This window comes from Cavia porcellus, unplaced genomic scaffold, assembly GCF_034190915.1.
Source record: "Cavia porcellus strain 051 isolate PalLab524CR breed Dunkin Hartley unplaced genomic scaffold, mCavPor4.1 scaffold_27, whole genome shotgun sequence".
In the NCBI taxonomy this organism is placed as follows: domain Eukaryota; kingdom Metazoa; phylum Chordata; class Mammalia; order Rodentia; family Caviidae; genus Cavia; species Cavia porcellus.
In genome coordinates, this window is record NW_026947510.1 from 17,234,380 (window position 1) to 17,256,128 (window position 21,749).

General features: G+C 41.3%; 1 protein-coding gene across 24 annotated transcripts in view; it reads left to right on the forward strand.

Annotated features, from left to right (window-relative positions):
- Kiaa1217 (KIAA1217 ortholog) overlaps positions 1 to 21,749 on the forward strand; it is a 728,606-nt gene that overhangs the window by 379,360 nt on the left and 327,497 nt on the right. Inside the window, exon 1 of one of the 24 annotated variants that reach the window (XM_063238534.1) lies at positions 1 to 17,862. This exon is cut by the window's left edge and continues 26,847 nt beyond it. The exons of the other annotated variants lie outside the window; for them this stretch is intronic. Within the exon in view, the coding sequence (XP_063094604.1) occupies positions 17,856 to 17,862 (7 nt within the window). The 5' untranslated portion in view covers positions 1 to 17,855. The remainder of the gene's footprint in view (positions 17,863 to 21,749) is intronic. 24 annotated transcript variants of the gene reach the window in all.

Below are 21,749 nucleotides of genomic sequence, written 5' to 3' on the forward strand. Positions count from 1 at the left end.
AAAGAGCCCTCAATGGTAAAGTGTGTGTGTTGTGATACCTTGGTACAATCCCCACGAGTATAAAAAGCAAAAGTCCCACTGCACGTACATAAGGCTTTTAATTTTGTTTATTTCCTTTGCAGTCCTAGTGATGGAACCCAGACCTTCACACTGAGCTAATCTCTGACCCCCTTTTAATTTATTTATCATGTGCCACCATGCTCAGCTTGCTCTAGTGGGACTTATAAGTAACAAATTTGTTTCTTTCTTTTTGGAATTCTGGAGGCTGTGATGTCCAAGATCAGAGAGCCATATGGTAGGGCTCTGTAAGAGCCCATTTTCAAGCTACAAGCTCATTCTCAGCATCTTGCTGTGTCCTCATATAACAGAAGGCCAAGGCAGCAGTCTGGGGCCTCTGTTAGTGACAGAATTGTGGTGTGGCTGAAAAGATAAGAAGTATGAAATATAAATGACCTTTGTTTTAAGAATGCAGGGAGAGACCCCCTGACCCACAAGGGTCCGGCATTCTCTCCCCGGGAGTGGCGATCTCTCTCTGGGGTCTGGGAATCTCTCTGTCGGACACGTGGAGTGGGGGCATACATGTAGCTCTGTGGTTTTTAGCATTTCTTAAAGTATTGACAGCTTGAAGAAAATTCAGAAGCTGCCTGCTCTCATTTGTGGATTGCTTCTACATTATATGAGGTATATCAAGAAACTTTGACTTTATAGAGTTCTTTGAAAAAGGCTTGTGAAGTCTTTGATGTGCAACAGTGAAAATACAAGAGATGCATCCTCTACCTGTGGACACAGGCCAGATCGAACCAGCTCTCCACCTCCAAAGGGTCTCGCAACCCCATTTCCCAAGGATGGAAGGAGAAAAAAATCACAAAACAGATGCGGATCAAGTTGCTGGTCTTGGTGGGACCTCCGAATGATAAAGAGGAAATAAATATAAATCGCAGCCTGCTGGATAAGCCAAGTTCATGTTCCCCAAAATTGAAGAATGAATTCTAAGGAACAACAGAGGATAAGAGTAGGAAAATTTTGTTGAGAAAGACAGCTCCTGATAGAAGGAGGCTGGAAAATCGTATGGACCCCATTTTTTAGAGTAAGTTTCGTAGACCAAAATCATGAAGTACAACAGTATAAGGTGGGCACGTGATGGGACAAAACTATGGTTGGCCAGTAAGATTACAAGCTTAACTGTTTAGATAATATTGATCCAATAGGGAAGCAGGTTACAGAGCTAATGAATGTCCCTAGGAAGAACAAGGAAGAGCCTTTTAGGAAAAGACAAAGCAGGGACTTCCAGCCACCCACCAGGTCGATGTTAATAGTATTTGTTGTTTATCTCACAGAGAGCTGTGTGGGCTGGTCACTGGGGCCTGCCCTCCAACAGGTGCACCTCTAGCCACAGCTGTAATGTGTTTTCTTTCATCCTTTGTATTTCATCCTCTCCCTCCAGGGCCCAATCCTGTCTTAATTGCCTAAGAATATTTCTACCTAATTTAGCTGTCTATAACATTCCCCCCTCTGAAGAGGTCCCCCTAACTGCGTGAAGAGGTGATGGGCGATGATTGCTCTGGCTGCCTATGGCTGAAGGGGGTCATAGTTGTGATCACCAATCAGGGACACTCCAGGCTGGAAAAATACTTGGCATATCCAGAGGAATTTGCTGGTGGCTACCCTCCAGGTCACAAGTTGTGGCTTGTGAATTTCAAAGCACTTAAAAATCACTTAAAAATTTAGAAGAGATTCTAATTCCACTGCAAAGTTCAGTGAGGCCCTGGGATTTATAATGTTAGTTACTGTCTCCCTGTCATTCTGGAAAGGTCTCAATGTTAGCATTTGCTAATTGATAAAGGTAGAGCATCTTGCTATTCTCTGCCAGTGTATTTATTGAGGAGATCAAACCAGAATTCTTGTTTTCTTTTGCCAGTTTGAAAATGCAATATTTTTATTTTTGTAATTCAGTGGGGATGGGGGAAGGTGGGGAATGAGTTGTCATTATTTCTCTAAATATCATTTTGTAGGGAAAGGTTCCTTATAGTGATGTCATTAATTTTTAAAGAATCTCTCCTAACTTTCAAAGCACCACTTTGGGAATTCTTTGAAGGGTGCAGTTAATTTATCTGAGTCATAGAGGTTAGGTTTACCTGCAGAAGAGTGGTATCTAATCAGTGCTGACCGTCCTCACATCAGAGACGTACGTTGTGCAAAAATCATTTAGTCATTTGAAAAATGAACTTTCTATTCTGTGCCTAGATTCATGTTTCCTGCTATGTATTTCAGAAAATAAAATATGTTAAGTTTAGTATACACATTACCAAAAACACTGGTTTTAAGATATAACTTTAGAGGCTGAGGCTGTAGCTCTGTGGCAAAGGAGTCACTAGCATGGGCAAGGCCCTGAGTTCTATCTCCAACACCACAAAACAATTATATACACTGCAAGCATGTGCTAATAAACAAATTTTTAAAAATATGTACATATAACTATACATAAAACTTTCATATAACTATACATATTACTAGATATGTATATGGTTGTATATATATGGTTAAACTATTGTTTTAATCAGTCATTTTTATTCATGTAAGTTAAAAAACTAGACATTTTTTCTTATGTTTGCTAAAAATAAACTGCCCTTGCCTAAAAGCCATATATGGAATATTTACCACTCAAGGAGACAGTTTTCCTTGCATTCTTAACGAAAGCATTCACTCCGATGAATAGATGTAGCATTTTCTCACACAACTTTGAGTTGAGTTTTACAGAACACTTATGTGGTATTATGCAGAAGATATGCTGCCTCCCGTGCAAACCTTTCACATGTAAATAGAAAGTACAGTTTTCTAAAGCTAAAAAGAAAACTAAAGTTAAAGGTATTTCCCATTTACTGATATTTACTTAATCATCCTGAGAAAGACTTCTCCTCTTTTATCTGAATAACTTTGCTGACCCTCAGACCTTAATCCACTTTGTGTATTTTAAAATAATATGGAAACTGCACTGAGTTTTTATTTCTGTAGACACAGCTAACCCGGTCTATGTTACCCGGGTCTATGAAAATCTTGGGAGTTTTGCATGTACCTTACTTACTGCCTGGCAACCGTCTTTCCAGGAAATCATAATCAATGTTTTCTGGACTTCACCAAATGATGTGAGACCTGGAAGTCTGATGTCTTTTTTTTAATATAAGAAAATAGAGGCAATGTGTTTATAAACAGTGACTGAATTTCACGTATGTGCATTGGAAGTATATGAAAATAAGAAAACATTATGAGTGAGTTTTTCTTTCAAATATAGAAGCAAAAGATGCCATGTTATTTTCTAAAACATTTCTAAGCATTTTTATAGAAGGCAATAAGAGCTGGTTAACCATTGTGTCCCCATGTATGAAGAGAGCTAACTGTGAGGATTTATTTACAAGAGCAGTTAAATTTTACTTTTGTATCTTGAAGGACCTCTATTTTTCACTGGGAGAGTTGGGCAGAGCAGAAAAGAGGTACTGGGGAAAGGGTGTGTTTTGAAGCCAGTTTTAAAGTTCTTTTGATTTCCAAGCCTATCATTCCCTCCTCCCTTCTTCTATTCTTTCAGTCACCTTGATGGAAATCAGATACCAGGGATCTTACTTGCCAGGGCCAGAAATCAAAATAGATTAGCCCAAAACTGAGCAATTGGTTAAGCAAAACAATGACCAGAGATAATCAGCATCAGCTATGGCTGCATCCAGGCCCCCACAAAAGAACCTTTCCCCTTCTCTCTATCTCCAGGTTCAGGGTGCCTTCCCAGTGAGTAGCTTTCTTCTCTGTGCCTGAGAGATTGGATTGTGCGAAGTTTATAAAAGGGCATTGTTTTCCCCAGCGATTCTCAATCAGTGGCGTGGAAGAGGGTTTTCCTTCCCCAGAGCACCCGGCTGGGAGCTGGGTTGAGTGTTGGTCACACCTGAAACAGAATGACAGGTGCTCCAAAGTGGCCCGGCATGAGGCTTGGGCGGTAGAAGGGGCACGCCCACTCTGCTGCTAAGGACAAGGTCAAGGGACAGAGCTACACATACAGGGAGCCAGGAGGGAAGGAGACTGCTGACAGAAGGGTGAGCTCATGTCTGAGAATTGCTGGAAATGACGACAGGGATGTCAAACTTCTCGTCTTTAGATCTCACCAGGTAACACTAAATTGCCCAGCCTGGACTCAAACTTGGAATCCTCCTGCCTCAGCCTTCAGGAGTGCTGAAATTACAGATGTTTGTTTACTTTGGAGTTTTAGTGACAGGAAGAGCTTAACAAAGATAGACAAAACATACTACATTTTATTCTACAGTGGTCTGGGCTACTCATGCTGAATTCTACATATTTTATCTCTTTGAATCTTTATTTTAAAAATCCCTTTTCTAATTTTTATTAAAAATAACCTATCATTATCTCTGTATTCAGGATAAGGACAGCGAGACTTTAAAAGACTAAGAAACTTGCCTAAAATCATCTTCGTGCAGTGCTCCCTCCTGAAATTCTGGAGGGAGGATGGTGGAGGATGAAGACATGAAGACGAGAGTCAGAAAGCTGAGGTCAGGTGGAGCCCCTCACCTGATGGACGAAAGGACCGTCCAGCAGCTGTGGCATGGTCATTCATACAAGCAGCAGAAGAGGCTGCTTAGGGAGAGTTTTAAGAGGATAAGATCTGGACAGGAAGAGCATCCAATCTCCAACAAAATATCACACCCTGGTGGTTATATGGGGAATAAGAGAGGAGGCATCTGTACCATCTCAGGGGGAGGACAAGTCACTGTATGTGTCAGCTCCTGAGCTGCGTAGCCTTCTCATGGGGCCCGGACAAACTCATGAGAAGCAGGGACCTTGTCTTGGATACTGAAGGTACAGGCAGCTACTCTCCCAACACTGGGGCAGAATCTGCCCCAAGGAGGGATTTTCCCCGGGTTCCTTCACTGAGCAGGCATGATAAAGGTTCTACAAGAGATACTGGAGGAATACCCCAGCCAGACACAGGAGAGAGGAGACACAGGAGAGAGGGAGCTGTGGAATCAGGACTGGGTGCCTCAGAGTTGATGCAGGAGACTAGTCTTGGTGGTGCATGCCTGCAATCCCAGCTATTCACGAGGCAGAGGCAGGAGGATCACTAAAATTCAAGACCAGCCTAGCAACTTAGCTGTCTCAGAATAAAACTAAAAAAGCTCGGTGGTCATGAGACCCCAAATTTCATCCCCAGTATCAAACAAAGAAAAACAAAAACAAATGCAGGAGGACCTACTGTGTGCCTGGAGAGCTACCACCAGTTGTATTACCTCAGGAAACAATCCATCTGCCTTTCTTTCACCTGAATTCCCCATGAATCTTATTCTGAAGGCGCCCTGCCACCGATAGTCTCTTTTTGTGTTGCTCTGCTAGAGAAGCTTCATCTTTTACAGATCACAGACTAGCGGGAAGCATTTAACCAGGTCTGTTCATTTGATAGTTTGGGGAACGGAGAGCCAGAGGTTTATTCAAAATCACACAGCTAATGAGTGGCAGAGCTAAGACTTGACTGTACCCAGATGCATTCCACACCCTGTGTTTCTTACATTCTAACGCCAGTCTCCAAAGAAAGATTCCTCCCTGTTAGCAAAGTCACTCGGCTGTGTGATCACCAGTCAGACTTAATATATTAACCTAAAAGTTTTTCTTCCTTCCTCCCTTTTCCATCTCCCACTGTCTTAAGAATGCTTTGATTCTTGAATACAGACAATTCTCTCTCTCTCTTTCTCTCTCTCTCTGCATTAGTTACATCTTGCAACAAAGCTATGATTTTACTCTGATGTAGAGGCTTTATGTATTTTAAACTCTGGTTTGACCTGTCTACATTTGCTCTAAATGCCCATATTGCAAACAGTGGTGAGGTGCCATAAAAATAAAATGTTCTTATTGTTGAAAATGTCCACAGCCAGAGAATGAGGCCCCATTCCATCTCCATCCACTTCCTTTCCTTCTCATTTAGTGGATAAGTACTTAGCCTTTTAAAAACCTTTCCATGTGAATCAGGAAGTAAAATATTTGTTATGTGTCCAAACTGTGAAAGTTAATGAATTACAAAAAATGCATACTTTGTGAAATGCATTTTATATCTCTTTATGCATGAGGTACACAGAAAGAGACACTGTCTTTCAGAGCCACAGAGAACCTTACAAAGCAGAGGTTACATTACTTCTGTGAGATTTCTAAATCCCTACAATACACAGTACATAATTCTCTCTGTGGATTAAATAAAGCAGAACATATTATTCCTTTTTCACCTATTGTCTAACACTTAAATAAACTTTCCTATCTTGTACTTTCTGTCCACCCTCTTAGAAACTGAAAGTTCTCTTTGTATAGAAAGATGGTATTGATTTAATTTCAAAGCCGTGCTAAATCTTTAAGCAGGAAGACTTGAAGGTTAGATTTTTGTTCTCACTAAAAACAAACTGTTCCTTCCTAGAAATTGTGGAATGCTTGCAAAATTCTTTAATAATGAATAAATAAGTCTCAAATGACTGGTATAGGAAAGGAGCAAGACACAGTCACTCTGACATGAAGAATAAATCTAAGAACAGTTTTGTATGAAAATAAAGGTCTTTGCATGTCTACAAGGCAAATGTATTCAGAAGGGCCCCTGCTGGGTGCAAATCCATGCTTCTTGGGCATGGGGCCTACTGCCGATTCATGAGCTGCTCACCCTAAGTCCATTTGCCTGGCGCTGGCTTTTCTCCTTTATACCATGGAGTCTGGCTGTGGGGTTGTCTGGTTCACTCTGGGGTTGATTGGCTACAGCTGGTCTTGGAAGCCAATAACTCTTCATGTGGCGTTAAGGGTTGCAAATTCCTACCCCCCAGGATGCACCAACAGCTGAAACAGCAGCCAGGAAAGGGTTAGTTTATGCTTTTGAGGGTAAAAACACCACTTGTGGTCATGTCTGTCTGGAATCTCATTCTGTGTTTTCCAGAGACATTTCACTCTAACCCTGGAAGTCATAAAAACATATTCTGTGGTTATATGTTACTGGAGGCACTGGAGCTTTGCACATACTAATTAACATATTTTTATTTCACCTGGGCTTTGGGAACAAAGCGATACAAATAAAAACATGCACTCCTACATACACATAATTTATAGAAATCCAGAGACCAAGTCACTAACGTTATAAGTGGCCCTGTAGACTCTGGAGAAGGCTGGAAGTGAAATGAATTCCCGGCCTGCAAATTATTCTCCAACATCTGTCCTCTTTGCTCAGTCTCTGTGTTTTCATTAGATGTGTTATTATCTGGTTACAAGTAATGGATGGATTTGGGTTTTGCAATCAGCCGACCTATGTTTGAATGCCGGGCTAGTGGCTTCTTAGCTGTGTGACACAAAGCTCCTCATACAAAGCCTTTATTTGTTCATCTTTTCCTTTAAAGGATAGTTCCTACTTCCTGTCTCATTGGCAGAATTAAATGAGATCATATAAAAGCACTTAGTGTATTAGATAATGATACCTAAAATAGTCAAATTCAGAGAGATAGAAAATAGAACAGTGGTGGCTGGGGCCTGGGGAATAGGAAATGGGGAGCTGGTGTTTAATACAGAGTTTCTGTTCTACAAAATGAAAAAGAGCTCTGGAGATGGAATGTGACGATAGTTGCACAACACTATGAATATACTTAATGTCACTGAACTGTACACTTGAAAATGGTAGATTCTTGGTACATGTATTTTCCATAATAAAAAGCACAGCACTTAGTCCACTGCCAGGCAACTTCCACTGCCTCTGCCTCCTTCCCCAGTCCCCCTTTTTGCCCCTTCCCTGGAGACCTGATCAGAGGCTATTTGGAGCTCTCTGAGCTTGGACATAACCCTAAGGAGTAGTACCGGATCCACTTTTTGGAAATGCAGAATCATAGATGTCAGAGATGAAAAACACTCAGGGAACAAGTCCTACTTAGTCCTATTGCATATGAAGAAATGGAAGTCTGGAAAAATTCAGTCATTTGGTTTAAACCCAGCAAATCAGTGGCAGAGCCAGGACGGAATCCTGGATTAGTTACTACTTCCAGGACCGGTTTGCTTCCCAGGAAATCTTGGATCTTCAGTATCTGGGGATCTGGGCCACTCTGTAATCTCGAATGGGCTAAGGAATTTTCTATACTCTGACTAGAAACCTTCAAAGTCTGGATCATAAAACATACGCTTGGTAGGCAGATATTTTAAACAGTGTTGCTGAGGTATGAATGACCTTCAATAACTGCACATATTTAAATTTTGTCACTTAATAAGCTCTAATGTATATTTATACTATGAAACCATCTCCACAACCAAGATAATGACCTGTCATTTCCAATGTTTCTTTGTGCATATTCGTAATGTCTCTCTATCCCACTTCATCACCAGTTGGTCGCCAGTCTGTGCTCTGCTACTACAAGGATTTTCTAGGATAAATGGAAACCTGTGTACTCCTGGTTTGATTCCTCCTTTCACCTACATAATTATTTTGGGATTCACCCATAGTTTTGCATGTCGATAGTTCACCCCTCTCATAATTTTAGCTACTCAGGGGACAGAAGCAGGAGAATTTCAGAGTCCAGGCCAACCCAGACTACTTAGCAAGACCTTGTCTTAAAAAATAAAAAGGTCAGTGCTGGATATGCAGCTCAGCACCCTAGGTTCAGTCCTCCTATTCCTCTTATTGCTGAGTAGAAAGTAACCCATTCTTAGATATACAATGTACGTCATATAACCATGGATTAGATATAATCATCTATTGTCTACACGTTCTGCACCCAGAGATTGAACCAAAGCAAGTCAACATATTTGAAAAAGTCTATCTGTGCTTGACTGTGTACAAAAATTTTTTCTTGGCATTATTCTCTAAATAATGCAGTAAAGCAACTATTTACATAGCATCTACATCATACTAGGTACGGATGTATTCTAAAGTATGCAAAAGGATATATATAGGCTATATGCAAATACTATGTCATTTTATACAAGGAACTTGAATATCGGAAGAGTTTGGTATCTGCTATGGTTCCTGGATCCAATACCCCACAGATACTGAAAGACAAATGTACCACAATCTGTTGATCCATGTAGCTGTTGATGTATATTTGGGTTGTTTCCAGTTTGAGGCGATTACAAATAAAGCTGATATGGACAGTCCTGTGAAGTTCTTTTATAGAGACAGGATTTCTGCACTAACCATGTGTTTCTGATGTTTGACATGTGAGTTGTTACTGATTTTGGAGAAGCTGCCTCTTCCAAAGTTAGCAAATCTTAGAATTGGCAAATGATTGTCCCCCACAAGCGTAACTTTCATATGCATAGCTAACCAATTTAAGAGCCCATATCCTCCACCTACCTCTTTTATCAGACTGTTGCAATTGGGCCATGACACACCTTCCATCAGCCCTCCAGGACTATGTATTAGAGAACTTGGAGCAGTTCCTAAACCCTAGAGCCTGCTGAAATTATTCAAACTAGTCAACCACAGATACACATAGCATGCTTATTATCCTGCCTCACCTGTTCCTTCCTGCAAAAACCACAGTAAAGGCTCTTGCCCAGATTTCTGCTTCAATTCCTTTGCCCCATGTCTGTCCTGCATGTGACCTCTGATATGGCCAGCTACCTCTCCTGTTTCCAGGAAACTGAAAGTCAACTTCTCTTCCCTGACCGTCATCACTGTGTCTGCATGTCTTATTAGACCTGACTAAAACTACTCCGAGGTACATTTCAAAACACTTAGACTTTCTGAGTAAATCCTAGCAGAATTACTGAATAATATATATATTTCAGTTGTTAAAACCCTCCAAACTAGGGGCTGAAGGTTTATCTCAGAGGCATAAGCGCCTGCCTTGGAAGCAGGCAGTTGTGAGTTCGATCCCCGGTACCGATAAAAAGGAAAAAGACAAACAAAAAAATTAAAAACCCTCCAAACTGTTGTCTAGAGTATGTATACAGTTTCTGTTCCCAACAGAAGCAAACGAGAGTTCCAACTGCTTTACTTCCACACCAACACTTAGTATGATCAGTCATTTCAATTTTAGTCATTCTAAAAGCTGTGATCTCCTTCTGTTTTTAATCTGCACACCTTTGGTGAATAATGATCTTGAAGATTTTTTCATGTGCTGATTTTTTTATTTTAAAGAGGACAAAGCCAAGGAAAATAAAACAGAATAAAACCAATCAAAATAAACCAGTATAAGTGATAGTGATACAATACTTCAAAACTGCAAAATCAGCAATAGTTAGCATAATGCCTTTTGTTGTCTTCAAAATAGCTGCAGATACCTTCAGACATAGTAAAAATCAAACAGAACAGAATAGAATAGAAACAATAAAAACAAAACAATGAATGCAATAAAGGACTTCAAAATAAGTGGCTACCATAACATATCTTGCTATCTTTTAAATAGTTGTTCATGCCATCAGATTTAACATAATCAAACAAAACAAAAGAGAATAAAACCTAAGCCAAGAAAACAATGCAAATGATATGGTTTCTGGGGGAATCACCTCCATGTGAGGCCTGGTTCTCTCCCTCCCCAGTCCTCGAATGGCTCTGGCACATGCCGAGAGGCTTGGATGTGGCTGTCCCTCTTCTGGCAGCGGCCTGCACATGGTGCTTGTTTACAGGCAGGGATCACCTCGTGAGGGCTGGTTATTTCTCTGCAGTCTGTGAATGGCACTGACTCATGTTGTGTGCTAATTTGCCATTCTTCTTCTTCTTTGTATCTCTACAGATATTTTATAGGCTCTTCATAGAGTTCATTGTTGAGGGTTTTTCTTAATTGTTGAGGGTTTTTCTTAATTTTATTTTAAAGAGAATAAAATCAAACAAAATAAAACAGAATAAAGCCAATCAAAATAAAACAGTGAAAGTGATACAGAACTTCAAAACAGGATAATAGGAAATCAGCAATGGCTACCATAATGCCTCTTCTTATCTTCAAAATTGCTGCCCATAGCATCAGCATAATAAAGTCAAATAAAACAGAACAGAATAAAACCAATCAAAACAGAACACTGAAGAAAACAAAATAACAGAGCAAAGCAAAACAGTGAAAACAGTGTTGGATTTCAAAAACAAGACAGAAGGAAGTCCCCTGTAGTTGCTATATTGCATATTCTTATGCTCTAAATAGATGCTCAGACTACCAGCCTCAGGACTACTACGTCAGTCAAACAGTACAAACACTAAGTTGTTTTTGTACTTCAGTTGCTATCAGCTCAGCCTGTCCTGTAAATCAGCCAGTTGCTTATTGGGGAGGAGGGAGGGCTATGGTCTCTTCTAACCACACACCAGCCCTCTCTTGTTACTCCTCCCAGGCGCAGCATGGCTTCTCCTGACTCACAGGAAGGGCAACGTGACTTATTGTTGGGTTTTGAGATCTCTTTATATATTTTGAATATGAGTCTACTATTAAGATATATGGTTTGTTAAGATTTTCCTCCATTCTCTACCTTGTCATTTTGTTCTCTTAATAGGGTCTTTTGAAGAACAGAAGTTTAATCTTAATGAGGCCAACTTTGTCAATTTTTCCTTTCAATTTTTCCTTTCATGGGCTTAAGATTTCTAAGAAGTCTTTGTTTGTCTCCAAAAGTTTTGACTCCACTTCTTTCCTAGAGGTTTTGCAGTTTTAGATTTTCATTCATTAAGGCCTATGATATATACCCCAGGGTTGCTTTTATTAATCTGCTACGAAATACTAATTGAAGTGTTTTCATTTGCTTGTTTTGATTGTGGACATCCAGTTAATTCCAAAAGAATTTGTTGAAGAGACTGTTGTATTTCCCGTAGAATTGCCTTTGCGTCTTCTATTTCTGGATTCTCCATTATATTCAGTTGATCTGTTTGTCAATATTTCTGCAAATTCCATGTTGTCTCGATTGATATAGATTTTTAAGAAGTCTTGAAATCAGATAGTGTTAGTTCTCTAACTTCATTTTTCAAAGTGATTTTGGTTAATTTAAGCCTCTTCCATTTAATAAGAATTCTAGAATCATATTGTCATTTTCTTCAAAGAATCCTTCAGGAATGTTGATAGTAATATATGATAGTGTATAAACCTGTAATCTCAACAAGATTAACTCTTTCAGCCCTAGAACATGTGTATCTCTAAATTTTTAAAGGTTCTGTAACTTTTCTAAGCGAATGTTTTATAGTTTTCAGTATATGTATATTTCACCTTTTGAAACTTACCCTAAAGTACTCCAAATTTTTGATACTCTTAAATAGTATTCTTTTCTTAATTTTAATTTCCAGTTGGAAGAGAAAAAAGAAAAAGCCTATTTCCTTCAAATACGAATGATCTATTTCCATAGAGAACAGTGAAACAATGGATTTCCTGTTCTATTTTCGCTGCTATCTTACTAAAGAAGTTCTACAAATGAATTTTCCTCTCAGCCTTTCAAATTAAAAACCACGTGTCCTATAAAAAGTCTGAAAAAGGACTCATCCTCCTCGGACCTCATGGTCCTCTTGCAAAAGTAGCTCAGCAAGCTGATTGCATTAGACACAACTTTCCAGGGTTTGGTAAGGATTCTGTCAAGAAGTGTAATAGGGATGAATTGTACCTGCTAGGACAGCATCAACTTTCGCACTTCCTGACTTCACGATGATGATTAAAATTGAAATACTAACATGGTAATCCCCAAAGTGCCTGGATTTAATAGCATTAATTGCCTGGTCCCCATAAGTGCATAAATTCTTATTTAAATGTCAGCTACCCTATGTACACTTTCTGGGAGTACTTAACTATTCATTCCTTAGCTACTAACTTCTCCCAGTACAAACAGCCTCACCGCCGACCCCCCACCCTCATAAGGAGTGAGTAAGCAGCTCCGCCTCCCAGAGAAACTATTGTCTTGGGGAGGCGGCCTCTGGTCTGAACTGATCTGGGCACCATCCACAAAGCTCTTGTGCTCTCAGATCCCTGAGGAAATGAGTTCTGATAGACTCTTTTGGCATAAAATATTTAAAAACAGAGATTAGGTTAGCACTTTTAAGATTATTTGCATTTCAGAAGACTGTAACTTAATGTAGAGATGTTTATTCTAGTGATGGATTTCGGACATTGTGGGAGGAAAAGACATAAAAAGGTCAGAGAGCCTTCTTTCATTCCCTCTAACTTTGTTGTTAGTCATGATGTATGGAAAAAATTGTCCATCTTTCACCTCTGACCATGAGAAAACTGCAGAGTAACTCTGGAGATATATCACTAATGCACACAAAATTTCTGCCTCTGTATCTCCAACCACGTGACAATGAATCACAGACTTTTTAGGATTCCACCCTTTTGAAAGTTGAGAAGATAGAGCATTGTGTGCACAGTTACACTGAAGAAAGTTCATGGCCAGGTTGAAATGCCACTGTTAACCATTACCCAAGCCTTTCTTCACCATGCTCATATCTCAGGCATGGCAGTACTAGATCATGTTGATTAAGCCCCCAATGTCCAAAACTTCAAATGTCACTTACCATAGAGGACAAGATTGGGGAACTAAGGAAGACACTCACAGAAACAAGGGAAATGTAGAGCCCAGCTCAGCTCTGCACATGCATGAGACACAGCGGTACTAAGAATCTCACTGGAAAGGCTATGTACATCCAGTGAGTTCAAAAGCCATGCAAGAGGCTCGGGATTTAGCTCAGCGGCATAAGCACCTGCCTTGCAAGCAGGCAGTCGTGAGTTTGATCCCTGGTACCGATAAAAAGGAAAAAGACAAAAAAAAAAGCCATGCAAACCCTAAGCTGGAAGCATTTTAAAGATGGCATGAGGAAATCTTAAATTGGGGTTCCCTGATATCTCCAAAACTCTTCCCTCTCAAATTCAGAGCAGACTTTCAGAAGGACAGTGAAACTACAGCCTCTGTAAAGATCTTATTTTCTAAAAGTGTGGAATAGCAGCACAGTTGTGCATGTCTAAAGGAAGTCTGCCTCAGCCTGGGCTTTGTGTTCACACCTCTCATGCCTTTGGGCCTGTTTTCTAGCAGAAGTTTAAACGCTGAGACAAACACTTGCCATGAGTTGTCACTGAAGAGGAACTGCTGGCATTTTTCAGGGCCATCTCCCACCCTCTATACTCCTATGGCAGATCCTTGAGCAGAACAGGTGTCTGTGTCTCCCAAGCATATGAGGAAAAACAAGTTACTTTTGAGTGATACACCCTATTCCATGGTGCCTAAGTTCACCTACATGAATAAACCACGAAGCCTACAGTAGTTATATACGCAAAGGATACTCTCCAGAACAGCAGCCTAAAGAATACGTATTTATTATCTGACAGTTTCTCTTTGGTAGGAAACCTAGGAACAGCTTAGCTGGGTTGTTTCCCTCAGGGTCTCGGTGAGGTAGCTGGTGGCTACAGCAGCAGTGACAAGAGGCTAGAGGGTCTGGTTCTAAGTTCACTCACATGGGTGTTGGCAGGACTTGGTTTCCTGCTCACTGTTGGTGAAGTAGCTCACTTCCTTGCGTGTGGACCTTTCCAAAGGCTGTGGACATTCTCATGATGTGACAAAGTTGGCTTTCCTCAAAGAACGTGATCCAAGAGAGACACCAATATGGCAACCACAGTTTTTATAACTTGGAAGTGACATACCATCACTTCTTTGATAACCTAGGGGTCATACAGACCAGCTCAGACCCAGTGTAAGCGCGAGGGGCAAGGACCACTAGGGACCATCTTGGAGGCTGTCTACAACCTCCCATCTGATTATGCCAGCAAACAGTCGGCCTTGGTCTGTGATATAGTGAATATCAGTTAACACTTAGTAGCTCATACGTACCACAACCCAGTGGTAGAAGTAGTTCAGTTGTGACAATTATGAATGTAATTGTCATGTAACATGACTTTGGAATACTGTTATACTTTTTGGGGAGCCCATTATCTCATCTGTAAAATGAGTGTTATGAATGGTCTCAAAGACATCTCTCAGATCTGAAATCTGTGCCATGAAGAAATATACCATTTCAAAAAGGAATGTTATGAAAACCATTTTGTTTAACAAAATGGGTCATTTTTCAATGGACAGTTCCCTTATTTCAAAGTAATAAAGCAACTGTAGAAATGGCACCCTAAAGTTTTCTTATACTTCCTCTCTGCTCATAATAACATACTTTTCCTTGTATAATGCTTTAAGGTCTAACACACTCCTTTCACATATCCAAGTGACTTCATCGGTGTGGAAGGGGTCAAGCACGCAAAGCCTTACAGAGCTCTGTTCTCTCTCCCTTTGCTAATGGCAGAGGTTTACACGGGTGGCAGTTTGGCCAGAGCTAATGGACTTCTGATAAGAACATACAACTAACATATGACCCAAATAAGTGAGTGAAAAATCCTATTTGCCTAAAACCTCTAAGTCTATAAACATTGCTGCAATGGCTTAGTATGTGCAGAGTGGACCAGCAGTATAAAGAACAGTGGAGCTGTTTATTTTATGGACGAATGTAGTACAAGCAGATGACAGGGGAAAGTGTCTTAGAAGGTTTATCTTCAGAAATGATAATAGGAAAACCATTTTGTTTATTGTTTATTGTCCAGTTTCTTGATCGTGGCACATGGGCCTGTACCTCAGGATATTCCCATTTTCTCTATCTGGTATTTACTAAGGTCCAGGTCAATGATCATCCCTGCAGACATCATTCCTGAGTGGCATCTTTCCCCTACGGTCTGTCTCTGCTACACCCTAATCTCATATCTTGGTGTACTTAGCACTATGTAAAATCAGTTTGCTAGTATACTTCATTAAAATGCTTACCCCCAAAGTGTGGAAGGGAGGGAGGGGAATAAGAAAATAAAAAAAGAATCAAGATATATCCTGTTCAGATGCAAATACCAATAATTTTTTAACTTTACCTCCAATTTTTTTAAATGTTCACCTCTACCTTCTGTAAGTTATCTGAGAGAGAACACATCATCTGTCCTGTTAATGAATGGTTCACCCCCAATCCCTGTGCAGAGTGTGCTCAATAAGTATTTGTTAAGTGAATACATGAATCATCGGTCTGGGAAAGTTTGTGGTTTGATGAAGGGAAGTTTCAGAAGACATGTTGCTAGTACTATAAAAGTATATTGAATGGGCCAGATTTTCATTTCCTTTGGGCCAGTAATTGGGTCCAAACCTGAGAACAAAGATTCTCTGGTGTAGCATACAGAAGATAACCCTGAACAATTCAGAGTAGACCCAGGGTTCCTCAGTGATTGTGGGGGAAGAGGCACTGCTACCAAAACCAACGACAACACCCCAGGAAGGAGAGAAAAGGAGAGAGGGCTATTTCAGGAGTATGTGGGAGCATCAGCTTACTGTGACAGGAACAAGAGAAGAGATTTTCCCTTTTTGAACCCCAGAGAATATTGCTGTGAGGAGACGCATGCTGGCGAGAGTAAGAGACTGGCGCCTCTTTCACTGTTCAGGGAGCAGAGCAATAGTTCAGCTTCTGGCTGTGTTAACCTGAGGGGAAGGGAATAGGAGAAAGAGGGCAGAGTGAAGCAGGGAGAATCGCCATGAAGCCAACGCACTGGTACTACCTGGGGAGGCAAGAATGGGGAGGAGTCTGCCGGGCCGTGATCAGCATGGCGCCATCCTGAGAGCACTCCACCAGCAGAGGGGCTCCATGTCTAGTCTGGGATGCATGCAGTGTGTCAGGTGGGACAGTGCCACTGCTAGTGGGGGCTGTGTGGCAGTGAGCGGGTAAACAGGAGCTTGATCCCTCACCTCCAGTGATTATGCAGTTTTCAGTGTTAACACAAGGAGCAGAGTAAATCATGAGAGAGAACTCACCTAATCTTTCTTTGCCACCCTAAACCCACCAAGGAGCTGGATTCGGGGGGCAAGGAGGGAAGAGGTGCACAGAGGCAGATGGTGCCCCGTCTCCAGGATGTCCCCAGAGACACCCAGCTGTAACAGGGAAGGGGACAATTTTAAGTTGGATACGAGTTTGGAGTTTTAAGCCACACTGGATTTTTTATAACTGAAAGGGACAGAATTTATAGGCTCCAGCTCAAACGTTATTAAAGGACAAGAAAAAAATATTTAACAGAACATGGTTGAAGGCAGTAACTGGAAAAAATAAATAAATGAAGATGTTTCATTTTCAGTGCTGAACTATCTCATCACTTAGTCACAGCAGGAGAAAAAGGCAACAATTAGTGAGTTTTCTAAACATTTGACTTTTCTTTGGGTGACGTATTGCTGGCTTTTGTCAGAAGGTAAAGTGGCAGGACAGTAGGCAAAAATTCAACATTCAAGGCATTTTGTACTCAAGGCTCAGTTACTCTTTCTTCATGAAGTAACTCACCCTCTCCCTTGCTCCTGATTTTATGAGTCAAGAGAAGTCTCCCTGTCTGTCTGTCTGTCTGTCTGTCTGCTCTCCCCCCTCCCCCTTCTTCCCTCTCTCTCTGGCTTTTGTTTTTATCTTGCCATGTAATTCAGGCTAGCCTTGATGTATAGCCCAGACTGGCTTTGAACTCACAACAGTCCTCCTGCTTCACCCTCCCAAATGCTGGGATTACAGTCATGTGCTACCACGCCTGGCCCTTGAAAAGTACTTTTTGTAAATCATGTTTCTATACAGCAGCTTCAGGGGATTTTTTTAGGCCTTTGAATGAACCATTTACAAACTTTCAAAGGATATTTTTTACTGCATTTGAGTGACTGGACTACTCCCTATGCTTCCTCCCTTGACCTCAAGATCAACGGGAGAAATTCTGAGCCTCTCCCTGCATGGCGCCTCCTGGGAAGGCACTTCCTGTTGCTGGGGAAGCTGGGGTGGGAGGTCTCAGTGGAATTGACATTCGGAAAGCTCTGGACAAGAGAAGCATCATGCAGCTATTGATAACTGGGAAACAAAGCTGATTGAGAAATGAATGAGAGGTAAGTTAGAAATAAAGCATATAGCTTTTGCGTTTTATATATTCTGTTTTGTTGTTGTTTGTTGTTCTTTTGGAGTTTTTTGTCTTTTGAGACAAGTTATCACTATGCAGTTTAGGCTGCCCTTGAACTTACTTTGTAGTCCAGGCTGGTTTCAAACTTGGAATGATCCTCCTACCTCAGCCTCCCAAGTGCTGGGATTACAGGAGTATACCACCACACCCAGCTACACTCTTTGTTTTAAAAAAAAAAAAAATCCAGAGATTGAGTTATAGATTCCTGGCAGAGCACTTGTCTAGCCTGTGTAAGTCCAAGTTCCATCCCCAGGAAAGGGGAAAAAAAGGAAAACAATATATTTCTTGAATGAGAAAAAAACATAGAAAATACATTTTTTAAAAAGTATAAATAAGGCCAAAATGTATAATAGGTATTGTGAAATGGAAAGAAAATATTCAAAAGGGAAGGGGAGTCCAGAAGGGGAGGGGGAAATGAAGGAAGGGAAAAGGGAAAAAATGATGAGAAAAGAAGGAGAAATGGAAGCAAAGCCTTTGTAAACCAGGACGGGAAGAGGGGTGAGGGGAGAGGAAGGGAATGGGGAAAAAAGAAGCGATTTATACCATGTGCAGGTACAAATTCCCTACGATGAAATAGGAAGAAATTGTTCAAAAGGGAAGAGAAACTGGAATGGTGGGAAGGCTAAAGGAAGGAAGGAAAATGCAAATAAACTATACATATATATATATATATATAAATATAATATATATAACAATATATAATATAAATATAATATATATATATAATAGTTAAGGTTGATACATTACTAATTTCTCTTAGTTCATTGAAAAGAAAGATTTGTGCTATTATTATTTGGACAATTAAATAGCTATGTCTTGTACTCTGAGTAATTTGAAGATACCAATACGCAATGTACTAACCATTGTTACCTTCTTACTATCTTGTTTTGAAAGCTTGTTTCTCTCTCTCTCTCTCTCCCTCTCTCTCTCTCTCTCTGTCTCTCTCTCTCTCACACACACGCTCTCTCTTTGTGTCTACCGTCTTTTTGAGATGGGGTCTCCCTATAGAGTTCAGGCTGGCCTTGAGCTCACTTTGTACCCAGGCTCGTCTCAAACTTGCAATGATCCTCCTGCCTCAGCCTCCTGAGTGTCGGGATTACAGGCATGTACCTGGCCTTTCTTTTATTTATTTTTTATTTTTGTCTTTAAAATAAAATCAAAACAAATTCCCTATGACAAACGTGATCATTAGATATACCTTACATTTACCAACAAACTTAATGTATTAAAAAAATACATCATTACCATCTGCTGTGCTCCCATCTTGCCTAAAGTCAATTCTTTGGTTTTATGCCTTTTGATTCCTTCTACTTTCCTGACAAAAAGCACTGACTAACAGAATAACTCCTCCTTAGAGATGCATATTGGAAGGCTTTGTGTGTGTGTTGCTTTAGATGGAAAACAAAAAAAAAGAGTGACAAACCAGTGCCTTGTTTATGTCTCCACTGAGTGCTGTGGAATTTTAAAGCTTTATGTTGGCATCTGTAGTCCTTTGTTAGCTGCACAAACCCAGGGCACCTTTATCTTTCCGGTAGATCTGTGCATCGTGTGCAAACAGGCCAAGGTAGAAAGGCCTCCTCAGCTGTCCAGCAAGCGGCCGGAGGGTGTTTATCTCATAGAGTCCAGCCCAGGCCCTCTTACTTTTGGAGGGCGGAGGCTTTGACTCCCTTTGCCCAACCCTGATGCTTGTGAAGAACTCACTGGGCCCTTTTCATGGTTTCTATCTGGATGTTCCCACAAAGCATCATCAAAGGATTAGTACACAGGGAGTATATAGCTAAATGTGATGTTGGGGGAGTGAAGCCTGGTTGCAGGCAGTGGTCAGGAGAGGCACAGCTAGAGGGGTCCATCTCCCTTCTCCCCTGATCTCTGTCTGACCTCCCTCCCCGCCACGCCCCGCCATTCCATGGACTCTGTCCTCTGCATGCCTCCCTGCCTTGCAGCCAGCCAGCTAGGGACTGAAACCTCTACAAACTGTGAGCTGAAGTAAACCTTTTCTCCTTTAACTTGTGGATGCTGCATATGTTTTCCCAGCAACAAGAGAATTAAGACAGAATGCTATTGTGCTTATATTCAGTAAGCACCTTTGCTCACTGACCTTCCTGTTTTCCTCACATGAAACCAGTACTGTCTGGTCATCTTTTCAACTAAGCACAGGTATCAGATGCTATCTCTGACAAATCCTATCTGTCAGTAGAGGAAGCGGGGTACTCTGTTAAGAATTCTGGGAGCACTCAAGGCTGGATTCTGTAAAAGGCAATGCGGTTATCATTGAAGTCCCCGAGCAGAAAATAGCATCATGTTTACACACCCTTCATCTTCCTTGGTCTGACATTTATTGATGGACCGAACATCGAGATTCTAATTCTGGGAGACTCATTACTGTGAGGGTGCTACGAGTTTGAGTCCTGGGCATATCTAGAAGTGTGTAACACAGAGAACTCAAAGTTACAGGACTTGAATTACTATTCATAATGATAGTAAGAATCATGAGCATTAATTAAATGCCTACAATGTGCCAGGAAATAAGACATGCATATGTAATTGCCAATCCTGAAGCTTATTTCTAAGAGGTAATTATAATTTTTCACATGGAAAAACTGAGTCTCAATGAAAGTAGTAACTTGCCCAAAGATACTCAACTATTGAGCAGATAACAACTTGGTGCTGCGTTTTCTAGCTAGCGCACATCTGCTTCCTAGAAGGCTTTTAGCCAGAAGCTGAAATGAGATGGGAGAGTCCCCTCTGCCGTGGAGTCCTTTGACAAGGAGGTGGGGTGTGGGTAATTCTCTCCTCTGTGGATGTCCACAGTTTGTTAAAGAGCAGCATGACAGAAGGAATAGCTGATTATTAAAGAACCACATCCCTCTCTGCATGAAAAGGCAGGACGGGAAGAAAGAGCAGCCCCACCCAGACATCAGTGGATCCCCCGACATGCCCCCAGGCAGAAGGAGGGGCTGGAGGGTCTCTCCACTGCCACCGTGTTCCTTCCACTCGGCAGCCAGGCTCTGCTGTCCCCAACCACAAGACAGTGTTATCCACTTTCATACATGGCAGTCTCAGAAGGCATCCAGTGTCCCACAGCAGTGGCCTCTCAGCTCCTGGACAGTGGTTTTATAGTGCTTCTTTCATGCAGAGGAAAATTCCATAGGCCGAAGAGCTAGTTTTCATCTGGACCGTCACATAGTGGCTCTGAGATGTGTACAAGTCCACTCTTAGATGCCAAGCAGCCAACCAGGTATTGGTAAGATATAGTCCACTGCTGCACATAATTCAGAACATTTCAGCTACCAGCAGGGCCTGGAGCCCTGGGTAGGGTGAATAGACAGCTAATGAGCTGGGCTAACTCTTCAGATGTGTGCGAGACAGCAGCATTGCCCAGAATCCTCTATGGATCATATTTTGTGTCATGCCCAACATTTACCTTGATTTATCCATCATCTTTCCATCACCCAGGGCATTAAACCTCAGAGTGTGGGATGCCCAGTAGACACACCATTGCTTCTCATCAGATGTGGCGTAAAAGACCCCAGTGGTGCAGCCTTGCCTACTCCTCTGTCCCACGTCCTCTTTATTCTCTCTCCCCACTCTAGTCTCAGTGGCTTCATCATTGCTCTGCTTATTTGCCAAACATACTTTGCCCCAGGACATTTGCACATGTTTGGTCTTTCCTCTACCTGCAAGATTTGTCTTCTGGTAGCTGCGTGTCTTCCTCGGCCACCTCACGTAGGTGCCCAGAGCATCAGTGTTACCTCGTCAGAGACATCTTCCCAACACAGTGTTCCACTGCTGTAACAAATATCTGAGATAAATCAA